At 34.5% G+C, this 16534-nt stretch overlaps 3 protein-coding genes across 8 annotated transcripts; 1 reads left to right on the top strand and 2 right to left on the bottom strand.

Annotated features, from left to right (window-relative positions):
- Nucleotides 1–374: 374 nt before the first annotated feature.
- On the bottom strand, nt 375–3395 carry LOC141675006 (uncharacterized). Of its 6 annotated transcripts, XR_012555851.1 has the most exons (8): nt 3218–3395; nt 3040–3123; nt 1941–2053; nt 1728–1850; nt 1585–1646; nt 1351–1403; nt 988–1099; nt 375–788 (listed from the first exon to the last, which is right to left on the bottom strand). XR_012555851.1 is itself a non-coding variant. In XM_074481712.1 (7 exons), exons 3-6 carry the CDS (start codon nt 2011–2013, stop codon nt 989–991), a joined length of 369 nt encoding a protein of 122 aa, XP_074337813.1. In that variant the 5' UTR covers nt 2014–2053; nt 3040–3123; nt 3218–3395; the 3' UTR covers nt 375–788; nt 988. The 6 variants fall into 6 exon arrangements, 2 of the variants coding, with proteins under 2 accessions (XP_074337813.1, XP_074337814.1); XR_012555853.1 differs by having other exon boundaries at nt 1585–1850; nt 2007–2053; XR_012555854.1 differs by lacking the exon at nt 1728–1850 and having other exon boundaries at nt 2007–2053.
- Nucleotides 3396–6620: 3225 nt separating this feature from the next.
- On the bottom strand, nt 6621–7843 carry LOC141674359 (uncharacterized). Its single transcript, XM_074481081.1, has 4 exons — nt 7670–7843; nt 7358–7570; nt 6941–7057; nt 6621–6791 (listed from the first exon to the last, which is right to left on the bottom strand). Exons 1-4 carry the CDS (start codon nt 7841–7843, stop codon nt 6621–6623), a joined length of 675 nt encoding a protein of 224 aa, XP_074337182.1.
- A 4237-nt stretch (nt 7844–12080) lies between these two features.
- Nucleotides 12081–14817, top strand: LOC141674358 (uncharacterized). Its single transcript, XM_074481080.1, has 3 exons — nt 12081–12325; nt 12476–13261; nt 14301–14817. The coding sequence occupies exons 1-3, from the start codon at nt 12081–12083 to the stop codon at nt 14815–14817; spliced, it is 1548 nt and encodes a 515-aa protein (XP_074337181.1).
- The last annotated feature ends 1717 nt before the right edge of the window (nt 14818–16534 follow it).

Below are 16534 nucleotides of genomic sequence, written 5' to 3'. Positions count from 1 at the left end.
AAGACCTAAGGTAACATAAAAATTAAGTTGCTTTTTTTCGAGTTACCTTTGACCCCTAAGGTAACATTCTTTTGCCCTGTTGTAACCTTGAATTTTGTGTTACAATTGGCTTCAAAAGTAACATCAAAGTATGTCTATAGTATCACACTATACATGTTACCTTTGCACTTAGAATTTTCAAAAAAAAATGGGCCCCACATATTGGGCCCACATGTTGTCACCAAATCATTGTAACATTTTTTCCCTACTATAACAGTTATATAATAATTTGTATTATATTATATACTAATTTGTTTCTAATATTAAAGTACCAAATGTAATATATTTCTCAAAAAAATTGACATGATTTGTTTGTAAATTGAACATGCCATAAACTTATTTTTCATACAAGTCAACAAAATAAACAATTCAAACCACCAAACTTCAAATCAGTTTTCACAAACCCTCCACCAAATACTACTTCGGTTTACACACAATTCACCATCAACTCCACGTACTCCAAAAAACATTTACTTAGTCTATAGTCTAGGATGACAAATAAACATCTGAAATTAATAAAACTTGATACTAGTATGCAAAAATGATATGTAAAAAGATCAACATCTGAAATCTAAAGGTCACCGCCTCTAGTAACTAGTAACTGGTGTGAGATTAAACCACAGTCGACAAAGCACACCTTCCTTGTATGCATTTAAGTTCTGGCTCCAGCCTACACTTGCTGTACTCAAAGGTCTCCTGTAGTTCATATAGTTTTCCCTTTCAAGTAGCATTGCTTCCAACTGCCATTACTGAATCAAGGGCATGTTAGAATTTTGACAAAGGCACATTTAGCAAATAAAATATAATTTTTTAATAAAAATTAGGCATCTCTTCATCATTTAAAACATCTATATACAATCTTAATAATGTAGAAGATTCCTCAGAAGATAAGGTTATGCAACAAGAACACTGAAAATGAGATTGTTTTCTACCTAGAATATAAGTTACCTCAATGTACTAGATTTTCAGGGTCTAATTCTTCCATGATCAATGCAGCGTATTCCTTTGCCCGCTCTTTTAGTTTGGACATCTTATTTGCTGATGCACTTAGCAGGATTAGCTGTTACGAAGAAAACAAATATTATAGTACATTGTAATTAATAATGTTGCTTCAACTGACTCCAGATAATATCAAATTAATGTAATGGCAATCACATAGAATATGGTTAAAAAGGTAGGCACATAGTTATTGTTAACACGAATACAATGCAAAAGCTAAATATTTCTTACTTCTTACTTGCCACTACACTTAGTTATTAATGGTTATTATAAACAAGGAAGAAGAAAATATAGAGTTGATAGAGAAAGTACTTGAAAGTACTTGAAGCTTAGAGACTGGTAAGGCTTATCACAGGTTTCATCACCTGCTACCAGCATAATAAAACTTTATTAATTTACCGAAAGTAAAATTTGAAAATTTTACTATCAAAAATTTAATCTCAATATTAAAACACCTTTCGCTATTTCATAGACAACCAGTGTTATTATCTCAATCACAAAACGCGAGAAATTGACAAGCCTATAGAAGTATAGAAGTATACTTACAATAGGTAAAAGGGCTTTGATATTTGCAGGAGGATTTATAGTCATTTCATGCAGACGTTGACCTGCCAGAAACTATAGTCAATATATCTATTCCAACACCAAAACAAATATATAAATAGTATTATTGGCATAAGAAATCAAACAATATTGAGGCAGCTGGATTATGGCCGTGCACTTGGATGCATTGCAGAAGAGGAGAGAAATTAAAAGTTTATATTGTTTGGTTGCAGATACAATTACACGTTGCATTTTGTTGAAGCGATTTTCTGAAAAAGAATTAGAACGCTCAGTCAGCAGAGGCGTTAAGCTTTTGGTACCGAGCTCCTAAGGTAGAGAAACGTAGTAGAGCAATGAACCTGTAGCTAAAACTACATTTCCAAAGCAGAATCTCACTGGAAAAGTAACTAAAAGAGATATCTTACTGTGCATTTTTTTACAAGCCAGTCAGCACGACCACCATTTAAAGTACCTGCAGAATGAGCATTTGATGCATTATTAGCCAAGAGGACAAAGCTACAAAGAAAAGATAAACGTTTAAACTACTAACACAAACACTAAAGTTGACTGTTGACTCAATTATACACAAATTATATACTGTACTCTATTTCACTTCCCTGATTTTCAACATTATAAGTTAGCAAACTTAGCTAAAATGTACTTCTCACAACTTTTCCTAATTTAAATAAGAAAATTAAACAGTGAGCATTATATTTGAAATGCATAAAGAATAATCCTCAACAAGCTGTCCTTCTCATTTGTATACTAAAGTAACAAAAGAAGATACAAGAATACACTAAACATAACTAATAGCATCTGACATACGGATTGATGAAATGGAATACATTCTATCATGTTTTTCACTGCAGTCTGATATTTCCTTCACTTTCACCTATGCTCTTCTTCACAAGTTTTCATCTTATTCCATTCAATGCAACTAAACACAACTTAAATCACCAAACAATCCTCAACAGCGATCTACATCGATTCAATGGCAATTAACCGGAACCAACATCAAAAACCTCAAAATCAACACACTAACAGATACAACTCTATTAAATAACCCAGATACAAAACTGTGACCATATCAGTAAGGCTAATACGTCTCTGAGATCAAAGTACCTGGAAAACAACTAAAGTCGTACCTCATGCCCGATCAAACGGAGACGAATAAACAACATTAAACCTAACACCCCGTGATTTCAAAAAAGAAGACAACGCCCTGGCCTGTCTCTTCCCCGTAGGGGTCAACGCAGCCTCGGGACGTAGTTAGTGGCATATTAGGTGTCTCAGGTTCCTAAATAATTATTCCTTGAACCTAGTACAAAGAATCATTCCAACTTCATAGTAGCATTTTTAAAATCCATAAAAAATCCACAAAAGATGATAAAACAAATTATTCATTTGATAGTAACTAAACTAGAGGGAGAGAGAGAGAGAGAGAGGAGTAGTACATACATACACACACAAAATTGAAGCGAAGTAGTAACTTAAGGTAGAATAACATGCTAAACCCAAGTTGATTCGACCCCAAAATTAGCACTGAAACAAAGAGAAAAAACCAAATTAGCTTTGGAACAAAGAGAATTAAACAAAAAAGAACAAAAAAATAAAAAACCCCAATTCGAATATATACCCTAGTTTCGTATGAAGCTTGAATCGGTTCAAGCAATCCTCATCTCCATCGATCTGTAAAAGTTTAGCTCTAAATTGAAAGTATAGCTTTAATTTACTATTCAATTGAAAGTAAAGCTGAGAGAGAGGGTGAGAGTTGCGAGCAGAGAGAAAGAGAGCGACTGAGAGATATATATCTAGAGAAGATGGGTGGAGTTATGTTTTGATTGAGTGAATTTTGACTTGATTAAAATATTAATCCGCTGGTCTAAAATTGCCCGGTTATCTAAAATTCAAATTACCGCTTGTCCAAATATTTTGAGCCTGTTTTAGCCGCCTGATTGACAACCCAACGAAATAGTTAATAGTATTTCTAAATTTACTTTATTTTTATTTTTTAAATAAACTTATAATAACAAATAGTGTTAAAAAATTTATTAATAAAAAATATCAGTTACTTTATATAGTTTATAAACTTAAAAAACGATTTTATTTTATCAAAATTTGCTAATTTTAATATTTTTGTTGATTATATTATCAAAATTAATTAATTTTGAAGTCAAATAATTAAATTTATTTTGTTTTTTGTAAAATTTTACTTTTTCTCTATTAATACTCTATTCTAACATAAGTTTCCTAATGTTACCATACATAACACTTTATATCTATAGTAACATGTTATAAAAGCTATGATAACATCAAAAGTACTAGGTTGCGGTAGGCTAAGATGAGCATAGCTAATGTAACATAAATTTGTAACACGCGTGATCAAATCATTGCGATAGACCATCTATGGCGTAGTGCAAGTTTGGCCTGCGCATCCACTGAAAAAAAGAAAAGTACGCGTTACACAAGGCATAAGGGTAAGAGTATTAAGTCAATTAAAAAAATCAAAATGATAATCTCACCTTGGCAGCAAACTCAAGTTTTTTGTCCTCAATGATCTCCTTCATGTAACGCATCACGAACAAGCCACATTCCTTGGTTCCTGCCTGGACTGGAACTCCCTCTGATAATAAATAATTTTTTTCATACAATTTCATTATATTACATACATAATATATGATGAGAATTGATTATTACCGCCATGTTCTCCCATAAAGTTTTCTTCTTTGCAAGCTTGTTCAGATTTTCTTTATAAAATTTAATGGCACTGCAACCAGAATTGCGACAATAAAACAATCAAATCACTACAAACTGTGCATGATATGTCAAGGTTGACCACTTAATACACAAATTTTTGAACTTAAACTTACTTGTGTACGACTTCCGCCCACTCTCCATTAGCAATGCGACGTTTAAGAGGGTCCATGTAGTAAACAATCTCTGCCTCAGGATTGGCAACAATCAAAGTCAAGTGATTCCTACCCAAATATTAACGATTAATGATTCAGCAAGTGATTTAATTAAAATATAAGATATTAATACACACCGCCTTACCAAATAGCATAAACAAAATCATATTAATGTTTATATAAAATGCACCCGAATGCACCTAAATTCAACAATTAAAACCTAACTTACTGTAAAATTCAACCTAAAAGTTGCAAGAAATATTTTCAATTTTAAGCTCAGTAATTATAATTAAAATGTTTACTGAAAAATAGAAAAGGCAATGACTCACCAAGTTTGAAGTTAAAGGATAATTTACTAATTCACACCGCTTTACCAACTAAAATTGCATAAACAATATCATAATAAAATTTATATAAAATCCAGCAAAAAACACCTAAATTCAGCAAGCCATTAAACTGTTTAAAGTTGCAAAAATTATAACCATATTTAACTTCACTATTTTAACCCTTGTCTTAAAAAGTAGAAACATCAACGACTTAGCAAGATTGAAATTAAAGTGTAATTTACTAATTGACACCGCCTTACCAACTCAAATAGCATAAACATCATCATATTAAAATTTATATGAAATCCACCAAAAAACACCTAAATTGAGCAAGTCATAAAAATTTTCAAAATTGCAAGATCAATAAACATATTTAACCTTACTATTTGAACTCTTGTCTCACGACAAATCAACTAAAAAGAGCAAGACATATGATCGTGTATAAAACTAAAAATTATCTGACATTGTCCGAAAAGTTCGCTATAGTATTAAAACTTACACATCATTGTAAGGCATGAGAAAGTACTGACCATTCTTCGCATCCTTAAATTATGCAGCGAGTGCACGTGATCTCCGTAGTGCAGTGCCACATCCGATGGCACCAATGATCCTGGGATCTACAAACCTTATCATGTTGGTCATCTTCTATTTTTTGACATGCTCATTTAAGGAGCTACATATAAAATTTACAGTAGTTAGTAAATATTGTGAGTTTAATCACGGGACTATATATGAAAAAAAAAATTAATGAAAAAACTTACTGAATAAAGAGGCACATGACAGACCCCGACATTTCACCTCCAGTGCAAAGTGCATAAATATCTGATAAGTAGATGACATGCTTCTTTGTAGAGTCAAATGCTTCTTTGCATAGCATAAAAGAAACCGTCTCTCCATGAGCCAAGGCAACCTTTGCCCATATCCACAAACGATTGAGTGCAGATGGGTAATTTGCACCCATCTCAATAGTAAGCTCTGGTTCAACATGTTTAAGTACTTTATATGTCTTCTTTGTTTTCTTGATCTTGGATTTCTGCAGAAAAGGCACGTGAAAAATATTAGGAAAAAACATACTAAAAAAATCATACTGATAAAACAATATTCTCACCTTTGGAGCCACCAAAACATTGGAAGCGGTATTTGTTCCTGTCACTATCAAATTTCTCGGCCATGCGATAAAAGTTCCTATAGCTTGTTCCACAGTTAGAATTTCATCACCGATATGAAAGGGAATCCTAGCATCACCTTGAATGACTTCAGTGATTGAGACTCTTGCATTCTCTTCTCCTAGTCGTACACCATGGATTGTCTGCTCTCCTCCATCGAGATTGATTACTTCATCAATCGTCGCACAAGCAACAATGTTTTTGAGCGATCCAATATCCAATTTGCAAGCACAAGTATCCGGAGCATTCACTTTCATTTCCTCAGAAGTCTTCTTCTCAACAACAGTATTACATATTTCATCCTCACGAGCTGGCTTCCCAGCCTCCTTAAGTTCCTCCCCAAAATCAACAAATAAATTATCAATCATTTTGATTTTCTGAATACCTCCCTCCTCTTGAAGTGGAAATAACTTCCTTGCAGTTCAAGGTGTATCCTTATTCTTGACACCAATATCCACAGCAACCCCGCCGTCAGAGTGACAGCTTGCTTATTGAGAAGTGTGTTTTGGAGTAGCATCTTTCTCTACGGGCTTCTTCAATATCTCTGCCCTGAGTTTTTCCATTTCTGCAGCCCAAAAGGCATCTCTCTCTTTAATAATCCGCGGAGTCTCCTCCGATATAAACCTTTTAATCCCTTCCTATATTTTTTCATCCATTGTCCTAGCTTTCTTCTTCCTTGGAAGATCAAAGTAAATTGACTGCTTTACATGAACTCCTTGTCCACGGACCCTTCCTCCATGCTCGGGCTTCCCAAGCGCAAGTGTTAAGACATCATCAACACCTTCTGCTTTCAGTTTTCCTTCCTTAACCTATGCTTTCACCTTTCCCTGTAACATTTAGAGTACTTTAATTATTACCACAGTCTGTGCTTTAAATTCTAAGTTCGGTAGGGTAAAAGGTTTAAAACAAAGAATGAGATAATTAATATTTTGAAGTAGAATACAAATCAATAACTTACAATTTCTTCAGCTTTTCTCTGGACATCATCACTTAAATAATTACCATCTTTGTCCTGCCTTGCTAGGACCCAGGTTGATGAACGATCTACTTCCTCTTCATCTGGATGTGATTGATACTATATTCACATGTAGATGGTGAGCTTAGAAATAGTATAAACATGTGTGGAAAATTAGTGTGTATTCAAAAAGTAAGAATGTCGTGTCACTATTACTCACCCATTAATTCTCCAGATTGGCATAACCTTTTCGAGCCATGCGATGTGGATAAACACTTGACTTTCTTCTTTGTACTGCTTCATCATGACATAACTTCATAAAAAGCACAAGAAGGTTTATAATATAATTAGTAAGTAACTATATCCCAATCCTTAGTTTGATAAACAACAAATATGAGCCAATGCTAACTAGAAACATACCAGAAACTCAGATGATGTGCGTTCAGCAACAAAAATGTCCCAATGAGATTTTTCTATGAAAGAAAAATCTGCAGGCGGATAGGCCAACAATTGAGGTTGATCCCGATAAGGAAGAATGTAATGAGTGGTCAACCGACTTTTGAACTCCCTCCATTTTTGACCTGCAGAACGTAAAACCAACTTCTTGGCCGATGGAGGTAAAATAAAAGCCATCTGCATACATAAGAAATTATAAGAATTATAAGAAACAAGTAATAAAATGAACTTATAGCAGACAAAGTCAATGAACTTAATAAGTTTATTTTGGCCTACCAGCACAAAATCCCAAATCTTTGTCTTTATCTCTTCAGGAATACATTTCCAATTATCCTGCCATATTGGCGGTTTGGTTCTTGCCAATACCCCAATATAGGATTGCATCTCTGTCGTTTCAGGACCAAACGACTCTCCTTTGTTTTTAAAAGACACGTTAAGTTTGTTCCCCATTATCTTGCGTTGCGTTGAGTAGTTTTAGACCTTGAGTATTGTTCGACTCTGTAACAGCTCCTTTTCCTCGCTTCCTTTTTTTAGAAATTTTTTTCAGTAAGCCTTCAGATATAGGCTTCTTCTTCACTGATTTTGGGGAAGAAGTTGAAGTGGTAGGAGTCATACTTGGGGTCTGGTTGTTTAAGGACCTCGTCTTTCTCAAAGCCCTGCTCACATTCTTCATACAGGGATGGGATACAGATCGGTTGATCTTTTTTAACGGTTTCTTCTTCGGCTCTATTCTCGGTGACCTTCTTATGTTCGACTCTATCGTCTTTGACTTGCTTTTCTTTTTCGGAGTAGCCATCATCTATACAGCACATAAAGAGCAGCATATAAGACAGAGGCTACAAACGAAACAAGAAGAACTATACAATTCACATATATGAACCACAAAAAGCTACGATGCAATTAACAACTATGAGCTACAAGAAGAACTATATCATATATATAAACATAAATCTATATTTATAGCACAAAAACATTAACATAATACTATAATGACTAGAATCATAGAAAAAACATAGATATAATCGCATTATGGACTTCAGAATCAGATAAAAAGCATTATCAGTTTCATCCGAGACGATATACATATAAAATAATCGCATACTACAAACATATAAAATCATCCTAATTGATTTTGCTAAGACCACATACATGCATTTAAAGATTTATCACAAAAAATCAATATAATTAAAAGAAACCCCCCAAACTCATATACTAGAAAAGTCCCCAAACTCATATACTAGAAAAGTCCCCAAACTCATATACTAGAAAAACCCTAAAAAAATCCTAAAAAAACTCCAACACCGTGGATTCTAGGGTTGTAGAAGAAAATACCTGCTCAGAATCAAAAATCGCTGCTCGGTGTCGGGTAATCGCTGCTCTGTGTTGGGTAATCAGTGCTCAGTTGAGTTGGGTGCTCTGTGTTGGAGAAATGAAATGTGTCAAGTAAACACCGCGAAGTTAAGGTGGGAGAGAAATTTGGGATATGGGGGAAATGAAAAATCAAATGGATGGTAGAGATTTGATTTATTTTCTAATCTAACGGTGGGTAATATAATTTATTATAATATAATTGCTATAAAATATAAAAATACAATTCAAATAATCAGTTGTTAGAAGTACTACTTAATAACTGTTCGGTTTATTTTCGGTATTTTGGATCGTTAAATGTTCCGGGTTTTTATTGAATATTGGTTTTTTTTAGGTTTTTTGGATCGTTAAATCTTCCGGATTTTTGGTGAAAATGAGTTTTTTTTTTAATATCTTGGATCATTAAATGTTACGGATTTTTATTGATTATGGGTATATTCTCGGTATTTTGGATCCTTAACCGCGGATCTATATTTAGATCTCGCAAATCCTAAACCGAGCCCTCAATTCATAAACCGGATGAATCGAGTCCGTTTTTTAACCCGGACATCACAGAAACCAGAACCACGAATCTGCAGGATTTAACCGCAAATCTATATTTAGATCTCGCAAATCCTAAACCGAGTCCTCGATTCATATACCGGATGAAACGAGTCGGTTTTTTAACTCGGACATCACAGAAACCCGAACCACGAATCTGCAGGATTTAACCGCGAATCTATATTTAGATCTCGCAAATCCTAAACCGAGTCCTCGATTCATATACCGGATGAATCAATTCGGTTTTTTAACCCGGACATCACAGAGACCCGAACCACGAATCTGCAGGATTTAACCGCGGATCTATATTTAGATCTCGCAAATCCTAAACTGAGTACTCGATTCAAATACCGGATGAATCGAGTCGGTTTTTTAACCCGAACATCACAGAAACCCGAACCACGAATCTGCAGGATTTAACCGCGGATCTATATTTAAATCTCGTAAATCCTAAACCGAGTCCTCGATTCATATACCGGATTAATCGAGTCGGTTTTTTAACCCGGACATCACAGAAACCCGAACCACGAATCTGCAGGATTTAACCACGGATCTATATTTAGATCTCGAAAATCCTAAACCGAGTCCTCGATTCATATACCGGATGAATCGAGTCGGTTTTTTAACCCGGACATCACAGAAACCCGAACCACGAATCTGCAGAATTTAACCGTGAATCTATATTTAGATCTCGCAAATCCTAAACCAAGTCCTCGATTCATATACCGGATGAATCGAGTCGGTTTTTTAACCCGGACATCACAGAAACCCGAACCACGACTCTGCAGGATTTAACCGCGGATCTCTATTTAGATCTCGCAAATCCTAAACCGAGTCCTCGATTCATATACCGGATGCATCGAGTCGGTTTTTTAACCCGAACATCACAGAAACCCGAACTAAAAAACCCGGAAATCGCATAAACGCGAACTAAAAAATAAGATAACATCACAATCATTGAGCTTTAATTATGTCGGACCAACTGCAAAATAATTTAGTCCAATTAGGTCGTTCACTCACTTCTCATCTATATCCTCACTCTTCACTCTCTCCATACGGCGGCCTCCGTATCTTTGATTTTCTCACCTCCGTTAGGTAATTCAACCTCCATTGTTTCTTTGGATCTGTTAGCTCAACTTGAAGCTCGACTTGCAAGCTCGTTAGGTAATTTCTGCTTAATTTGTAGTTGTTTAATTTGTGCTCACTGCTCACCCGTACTCTGTTTACTTTGCTCTTTACTGGTAGGATTTCTACTTCTGTTTAATTTATTGTTTAATGGTATAATTTTTTGTTTAGTTGCAGTTAGTGTTTAATGATATAATTGTTGTTTTAATTTGAGTTTAACTTGAACCTCGACTCATCTAGCTCTTGTTTTATTTTTGTTGAATTTTTAGCTTAATTTCTGCTTAATTTGTAGTTGTTTACTTTGTGCTCACTGCTCACCCGTACTCTGTTTACTTTGCTGTTTACTGGTAGGATTTCTACTTCTGTTTAATTTGGTGTTTAATGGTATAATTTGTTTTTTAGTTGTAGTTGGTGTTTAATGGTATAATTGTTGTTTTAATTTGAGTTTAACTTGAAGCTCGACTCATCTATCTCTTGTTTTATTTTTGTTGAATTTTTTGCTTAATTTTTGCTTAATTTGTAGTTGTTTAATTTGTGCTCACCCCTCACCCGTACTCTGTTTACTTTGGTGTTTACTGGTAGGATTTCTACTTCTGTTTAATGGTATAATTTGTTATTTAGTTGTAGTTGGTGTTTAATGGTATAATTTCTATTTTAATTTGAGTTTAACTTGTAGCTTGATTCATCTAGCTCTACTTTAATTTTTGTTGACTCTTTAGTTTAATTTGTGCTTAATCTGTAGTTGTTTAATTTGTGCTCACATGTACTCTGTTAAATTTGGTGTTTAATAGTTGAAGATATAGTCTAATGGTACTATGTTCTATTTTTGACGGCTTACATTTTTCTTTTTTCAGTTTGTTTGTATCAAAAGATGGATATATCATGGTTAACACCTGATAGAAGAACAAAAGAGTTTAAAAAAGGATTGGAGGATTTACTGATGTTTGCCTTTGAGAATGGTTATAATGAAGGAAAAATAAGTTGTCCATGTTTAAAGTGCGCACACAGCAAATCTTGGAATGTTCGAACTGTTAAAAACCACCTTTTTCAATATGGCATAGATGAAACTTATACACGCTGGATATAGCACGGGGAGGCAAATTCTGCAGAAAGTTCTCTACCGGATGAAAGCTACTCCTCTGTATCTTTAAACCAGTCCTACACAGGAATGGGTAAAGCTGACGAAGATGATGATGATTTTTCCTCCGATTTTTCAGATTTCATGAATCATGTCAAAGGTGAGCATGCACCTCTCTATCCTGGTTGTGAGAATTACACTAAGATGAAAGCGTTGGTTAAGTTATTCAACTTGAAGGTGAAACATGGTATGTCTGATTCATGTTTTTCCTATGTTCTGTTGTTGATTGGGGATTTGCTTCCGGAAGGCAACAATATCCCTTCTTCTTTCAGTGAAGCAAAGAAAACCTTATGTGCATTAGGAATGGGGTATGAGAAGATCCACGCATGCCCGAATAATTGTCTCTAATATCATGGCCAGATAAATGAAGACGAGACAACTTGTCGGATATGTAAGGCCTCTAGATGGAAATTGAATAAGAAAGCAGAAGAACAGGAAGGAGTCCCTATCAAGGTTTTATGGTATTTCCCGTTGATGCCAAGAATAAGAAATTTGTTCAACACACCCCAAATTGCAATGGACATGACTTGGCATGACACTGAGCGAAAAAAGGATGGTAAAATGAGGCATCTGACTGACTCGGAAACATGGAAGGATGTTGATAAAGAGTGTCCTGAGTTTGCATCGGATAGCAGGAACCTTCGGTTAGCTCTATCCTCTGACGGTTTCAATCCTTTTCATGGAAACCGTACTGATTATTCTAGTTGGACGGTTTTGCTATCAATTTACAACCTTCCACATTGGCTCTGTATGAAAAGAAGGTATATTATGCTCTGCTTGTTAATATCAGGACCAACGGAGCCTGGAACTGATATCGACCTGTTCCTTCAACCACTTATAGAAGATCTGCAACAGTTGTGGCTCAGGAAATAAGTGTATGACGCATATAAACAAGATTCTTTCTTATATAGGGGTATATTATTATGGACAATAAGTGATTATCCGGCCTTGGGAAACATGTCAGGAAACGTAATTAAAGGGTATAATGCTTGTACTATCTGTGTTGATAACACAAAGGCTACTAGGTTCGTTCATTATCGAAAGACGGTGGTTTTGAGGCATAGGAGGTGGTTGCCCCGTCATCATCCGTATAGAAAGCAGAAAACAACTTTTGATAACACTGTTGAGACAGATGTTGCTCCTATTCCATTAACTGGTGAGCAGGTTTTTGGACGAGTACAACATCTAAGGGGCCATGTCTTTGGTAAGACACAACGCCAACCTCGATGGAAGAAAGGTGAAGCTCGACCAGTTTGGAAGAAGGCTTCTATATTCTTCCAACTTGAGTATTGGAAGTTTTTACCGGTTAGGCATGTTCTCGATGTGATGCACATAGGGAAAAATATATGTGAAGCTTTACTCAGAACTTTTCTAAATATTCCTGGAAAGAGAAAAGATAGGGAGTCTGTCCGTCTTGATATGGCTGATATGGGAATAAGAACGGAGCTGAGGCCAAAAACTCCCGACAAGAAAGAGAAGGTACCTTTGGCTTCATGGAACTTATCAAATGCAGAAAAAAAGGTAGTTTGCTCATCCTTTCTTCAAATAAAGTTACCGGATGGATTTTGTTCAAATATTAAGAATCTTGTAAATATGGAAAAACTTCGGCTTGGTGGAATGAAATCTCATGATTGCCACACGATATTGCATCATCTACTTCCAATTTCAATTCGGTCAGTACTGCAAAAACAAGTCAGGTGCGCAATAATAAGGTTTTGCTTATTTTTCAAGGCAATTTTTAGTAAAGTCATCGATGTAGATAAATTGGAAAAAATGCAATCTGAGTTGGTGGAAACATTATGCCAGCTAGAAAAACACTTTCTCCCTTCGTTCTTCGATGTGATGATCCATCTCTCAGTTCATCTTGTGAGAGAGGTTAAGCTTTGCGCGCCAATCTTTCTTCATTGGATGTATCCTTTCGAGAGATATATGAAGGCGTTTAAGGGATATGTACGAAACCTGCTCATCCCGAAGGCTGTATTGCAGAGGCATATGTTGCCGAGGAGGCCGTTGAATATTTGGTCTATTTTGATGAAGCAACCATAGGTTTTCCAGAAAACGTTAGGCATGACCAAAATGGAATAAGCAGACCTTTATCCGGTGCCACAATCATAAAGCCGAGCAAAGAGGACTTGCAGCTTGCACATTTATGTTTCCTGCAAAATAGCAATGACATCGGGCCATATTTTGAGTAAGATGCGTACTAACGTGTGTGTGTATTTTGTTATTTATTTATTTTCTGCCTTTTCATAATTCAAAAATTGACCAATTTATTTTTCTTGTAGTGAACATATGGCATCTTTGATGGTAAGATACCCGCAGCATGAAAATGACCAAGTGTGGCTAAAGAACAAGCAAAATGATCAATTCGGCCAATGGTTCAAGAAAAAGGTAAGATTTCTATTAGTTTATTTATTACTTTTTCATGTCGTCCTAATTAAAAATGCAAGTGACAACTAAATTAAAACACAGACCTTGAAGGAGAACATCGAGCTAAATTAAATAAAATTTTAAAGTAATTGTATCTCATCACCTATGGCATTATGTTCATTTACTTTAAAAGTAGCTTATATATAAGTACATAGTGAAACTTCATATTATAATTATATAATAATTACTATAAATTAGTATATTTTTTTGACATATTGCAACGGAATTGCTCCAAGAAGATAATACCATAGGTGATGAGATAAGGTGGATTGCAGAAGGGCCTAACAAGAATGTTCCTACATTCAGCGGTTATAGAAGTAACATTGTTAGTTATAGCACCAAGGACCGCGATGATAATCGACAAGTTCAGTGTAGTGGTGTCTCTGTTGTTGCAGATACTTTGATGCTTGTTGAAAAATATAAAACTGTTGAACAAACTGCACACACCTATTATGGAGTTATAACAAGTATATGGGAGTTAGACTATAATAATTTCATGGTCCCTATATTTCGTTGTAATTGGGTAGATATTAACAAAGGGGTTAAGGTTGATGACTTGGGATTTATCTTGGTTAATTTTATTAAATTAGGATTTATAAATGATCCATTCGTGCTAGGAAAACATGTTAAGCAAGTTTGCTACATTGATGATCCTCTTGAGAAATTTTGGTCTGTGGTGCTAAAGCTACCAGAAAAGAACTTTCATGACCACTGTGATGAGGAAAATGATGGCTCTGTAGAAGTAGAACTTGAGAATGACCTGCATTTGCCCCTTTTCCCTAATGTTGATGAACATGACGACGAAAACACTAGTTATATATGAGAGGAAGAAGAATGGATTCAGCTTCCATGATGGTAATATATATAATTTTTTATACAGCTTTCACTCCATGTACTGCTGACCGGTCTTTTTCTTATAGGTGAAACTCAGATTATCTACATGTACTTCTCGTCAACCCATTGATGAGATTAATTTTTCCGTGGTAAAATCATCATCTACTTGACATTGACTTCTCTTGTTATAATAGATGATGATTTTATCATAGCAAATATAATCTTTTGGCAGACAAACACAGATGAATATTATGGCTAGCTTGGGAAAAGGAGTCCGGCCGGAGATATGTTTATTATTGCAGATGATACACTTTTACAATTTGTGGTATCAAACTTGTAAAAATTAAGGTTAATGTTCTGTTTTCTATTTGTGCAGAGTTACCAACGTCAAGCATAAAACAAAGCCTTCAAAACTTTGGCTAAGCAGCATGTGCGTCAACAGCTTTTGCACATTTTAATTTCATTTGTTTCGTGTGCGATTGGACTTATTACTCAATTTATTGAAGTATGTGGTTGACCTATTTTATGAACAATTGCTATAATTTCTAGTCTCTTAGAATTAGTTTACAGTTTTAATTTAACATTTCTAGTTTAATATTGGTTGTTTGGTTGATTTATGGACTGCTGATTTTGGTTTGGTATGTTATTGTGTGGTACTGTGTACCTGGAATGTAATGTAATACAAGTCAATTTTTTTTTATCTTCATTAAACAGACAACGGCTTTCATGAAAATATCCAAAACCCTCTTGTAAACATGAAATTCAATGTGTTGTCTAATGTTCACTACAACATCAGTTATCATAAACAGTTGTCTAACTTGTACAACGTTTTTGCCAAACACTGTTGTGTTAAGGTAAAATAAATTTAAGTTCATACAACACCTATCAACCATTGTCGTAAAGGGTTCTAAACAATACCCGGGGAAAGAACTGTTGTCTAAGTAGATGACAGCATGCACCTTAGACAACAGTTTGTAAAATCATCAGTAACTATTGTTAGAAGAAACGCAGGACAACAGTTTTTTAAGAGCCAACAATTCACCGTGGTTTAATTTTTTTGGACAACGGTTTTATTTTGTACCGTCGTCTAATGACTGTTGTGTGATTGCCAATTTCTTGTAGTGTTATAATTTAGCTATAATTTCCTATTTACTTATTTGATAGAAAAGAAAATACAATTTAGGAAAATAATTAAATACTCACCTTTTAAGAAAATTAACTAAAGTCCCAAAATATTTAGGAAATATTTTAATGAAATAAATACTTTATAAATTTTTGAAAACTAATTTTTTTAAAAAAAATGAATAATTTGATAATAAAAAGGTTGAAATAAAATAAAATAAAATAAAACAAAATGATGACAAGATTTTGTATCTATACTTATGCCAAATTATTCCTCAATTATTCTTTTTCTCAAAAGAATAATGAAATACTTCTTATCACTTTAAAGACTTAATTTACTACTTATGGGAATATCAACTAAAATTTTAAATGTAGAAAGCACAAATTATAATTACATATACACCCTTTATTACACAAAAGCTAAAAATTTGGACCAATTAGCACGAGTCAATTATCAAATTAACCATACCACTTATATTCATTTGAGTCCCTTAAGTAAAAATAATAGATTTTGGACTGATTAAATAATATCCCAAACCTTATTATTTATTACTCAACCCTAATGGTCACACTAGTTGCGGGAT

The sequence above is a fragment of the Apium graveolens genome, chromosome 7 (assembly GCF_009905375.1).
Source record: "Apium graveolens cultivar Ventura chromosome 7, ASM990537v1, whole genome shotgun sequence".
Taxonomy (NCBI): domain Eukaryota; kingdom Viridiplantae; phylum Streptophyta; class Magnoliopsida; order Apiales; family Apiaceae; genus Apium; species Apium graveolens.
Note: the sequence above shows the minus strand (reverse complement) of the source record. Positions and strands in the feature narration are given on the sequence as shown.

What these genes read in the sequence shown, in the direction of transcription:
- LOC141675006 (XM_074481712.1), bottom strand. Translation starts at nt 2,013, where the DNA reads ATGCACAGTAAGATATCTCTTTTAGTTACTTTTCCAGTGAGATTCTGC. An exon ending in AAATGTAGTTTTAGCTACAG is followed by an intron (nt 1,851 to 1,940) that starts GTTCATTGCTCT and finishes ATTCTTTTTCAG; the next exon opens with AAAATCGCTTCAACAAAATG. An exon ending in AATCCAGCTGCCTCAATATT is followed by an intron (nt 1,647 to 1,727) that starts GTTTGATTTCTT and finishes AGTTTCTGGCAG; the next exon opens with GTCAACGTCTGCATGAAATG.
- LOC141674358 (XM_074481080.1), top strand. Translation starts at nt 12,081, where the DNA reads ATGGACATGACTTGGCATGACACTGAGCGAAAAAAGGATGGTAAAATG. An exon ending in TGGCTCTGTATGAAAAGAAG is followed by an intron (nt 12,326 to 12,475) that starts GTATATTATGCT and finishes TTTCTTATATAG; the next exon opens with GGGTATATTATTATGGACAA. An exon ending in GTACTGCAAAAACAAGTCAG is followed by an intron (nt 13,262 to 14,300) that starts GTGCGCAATAAT and finishes TCCTACATTCAG; the next exon opens with CGGTTATAGAAGTAACATTG.
- LOC141674359 (XM_074481081.1), bottom strand. Translation starts at nt 7,843, where the DNA reads ATGGGGAACAAACTTAACGTGTCTTTTAAAAACAAAGGAGAGTCGTTT. An exon ending in AGATTTGGGATTTTGTGCTG is followed by an intron (nt 7,571 to 7,669) that starts GTAGGCCAAAAT and finishes TTATGTATGCAG; the next exon opens with ATGGCTTTTATTTTACCTCC. An exon ending in AGAGAAAAGCTGAAGAAATT is followed by an intron (nt 6,792 to 6,940) that starts GTAAGTTATTGA and finishes GTGAAAGCATAG; the next exon opens with GTTAAGGAAGGAAAACTGAA.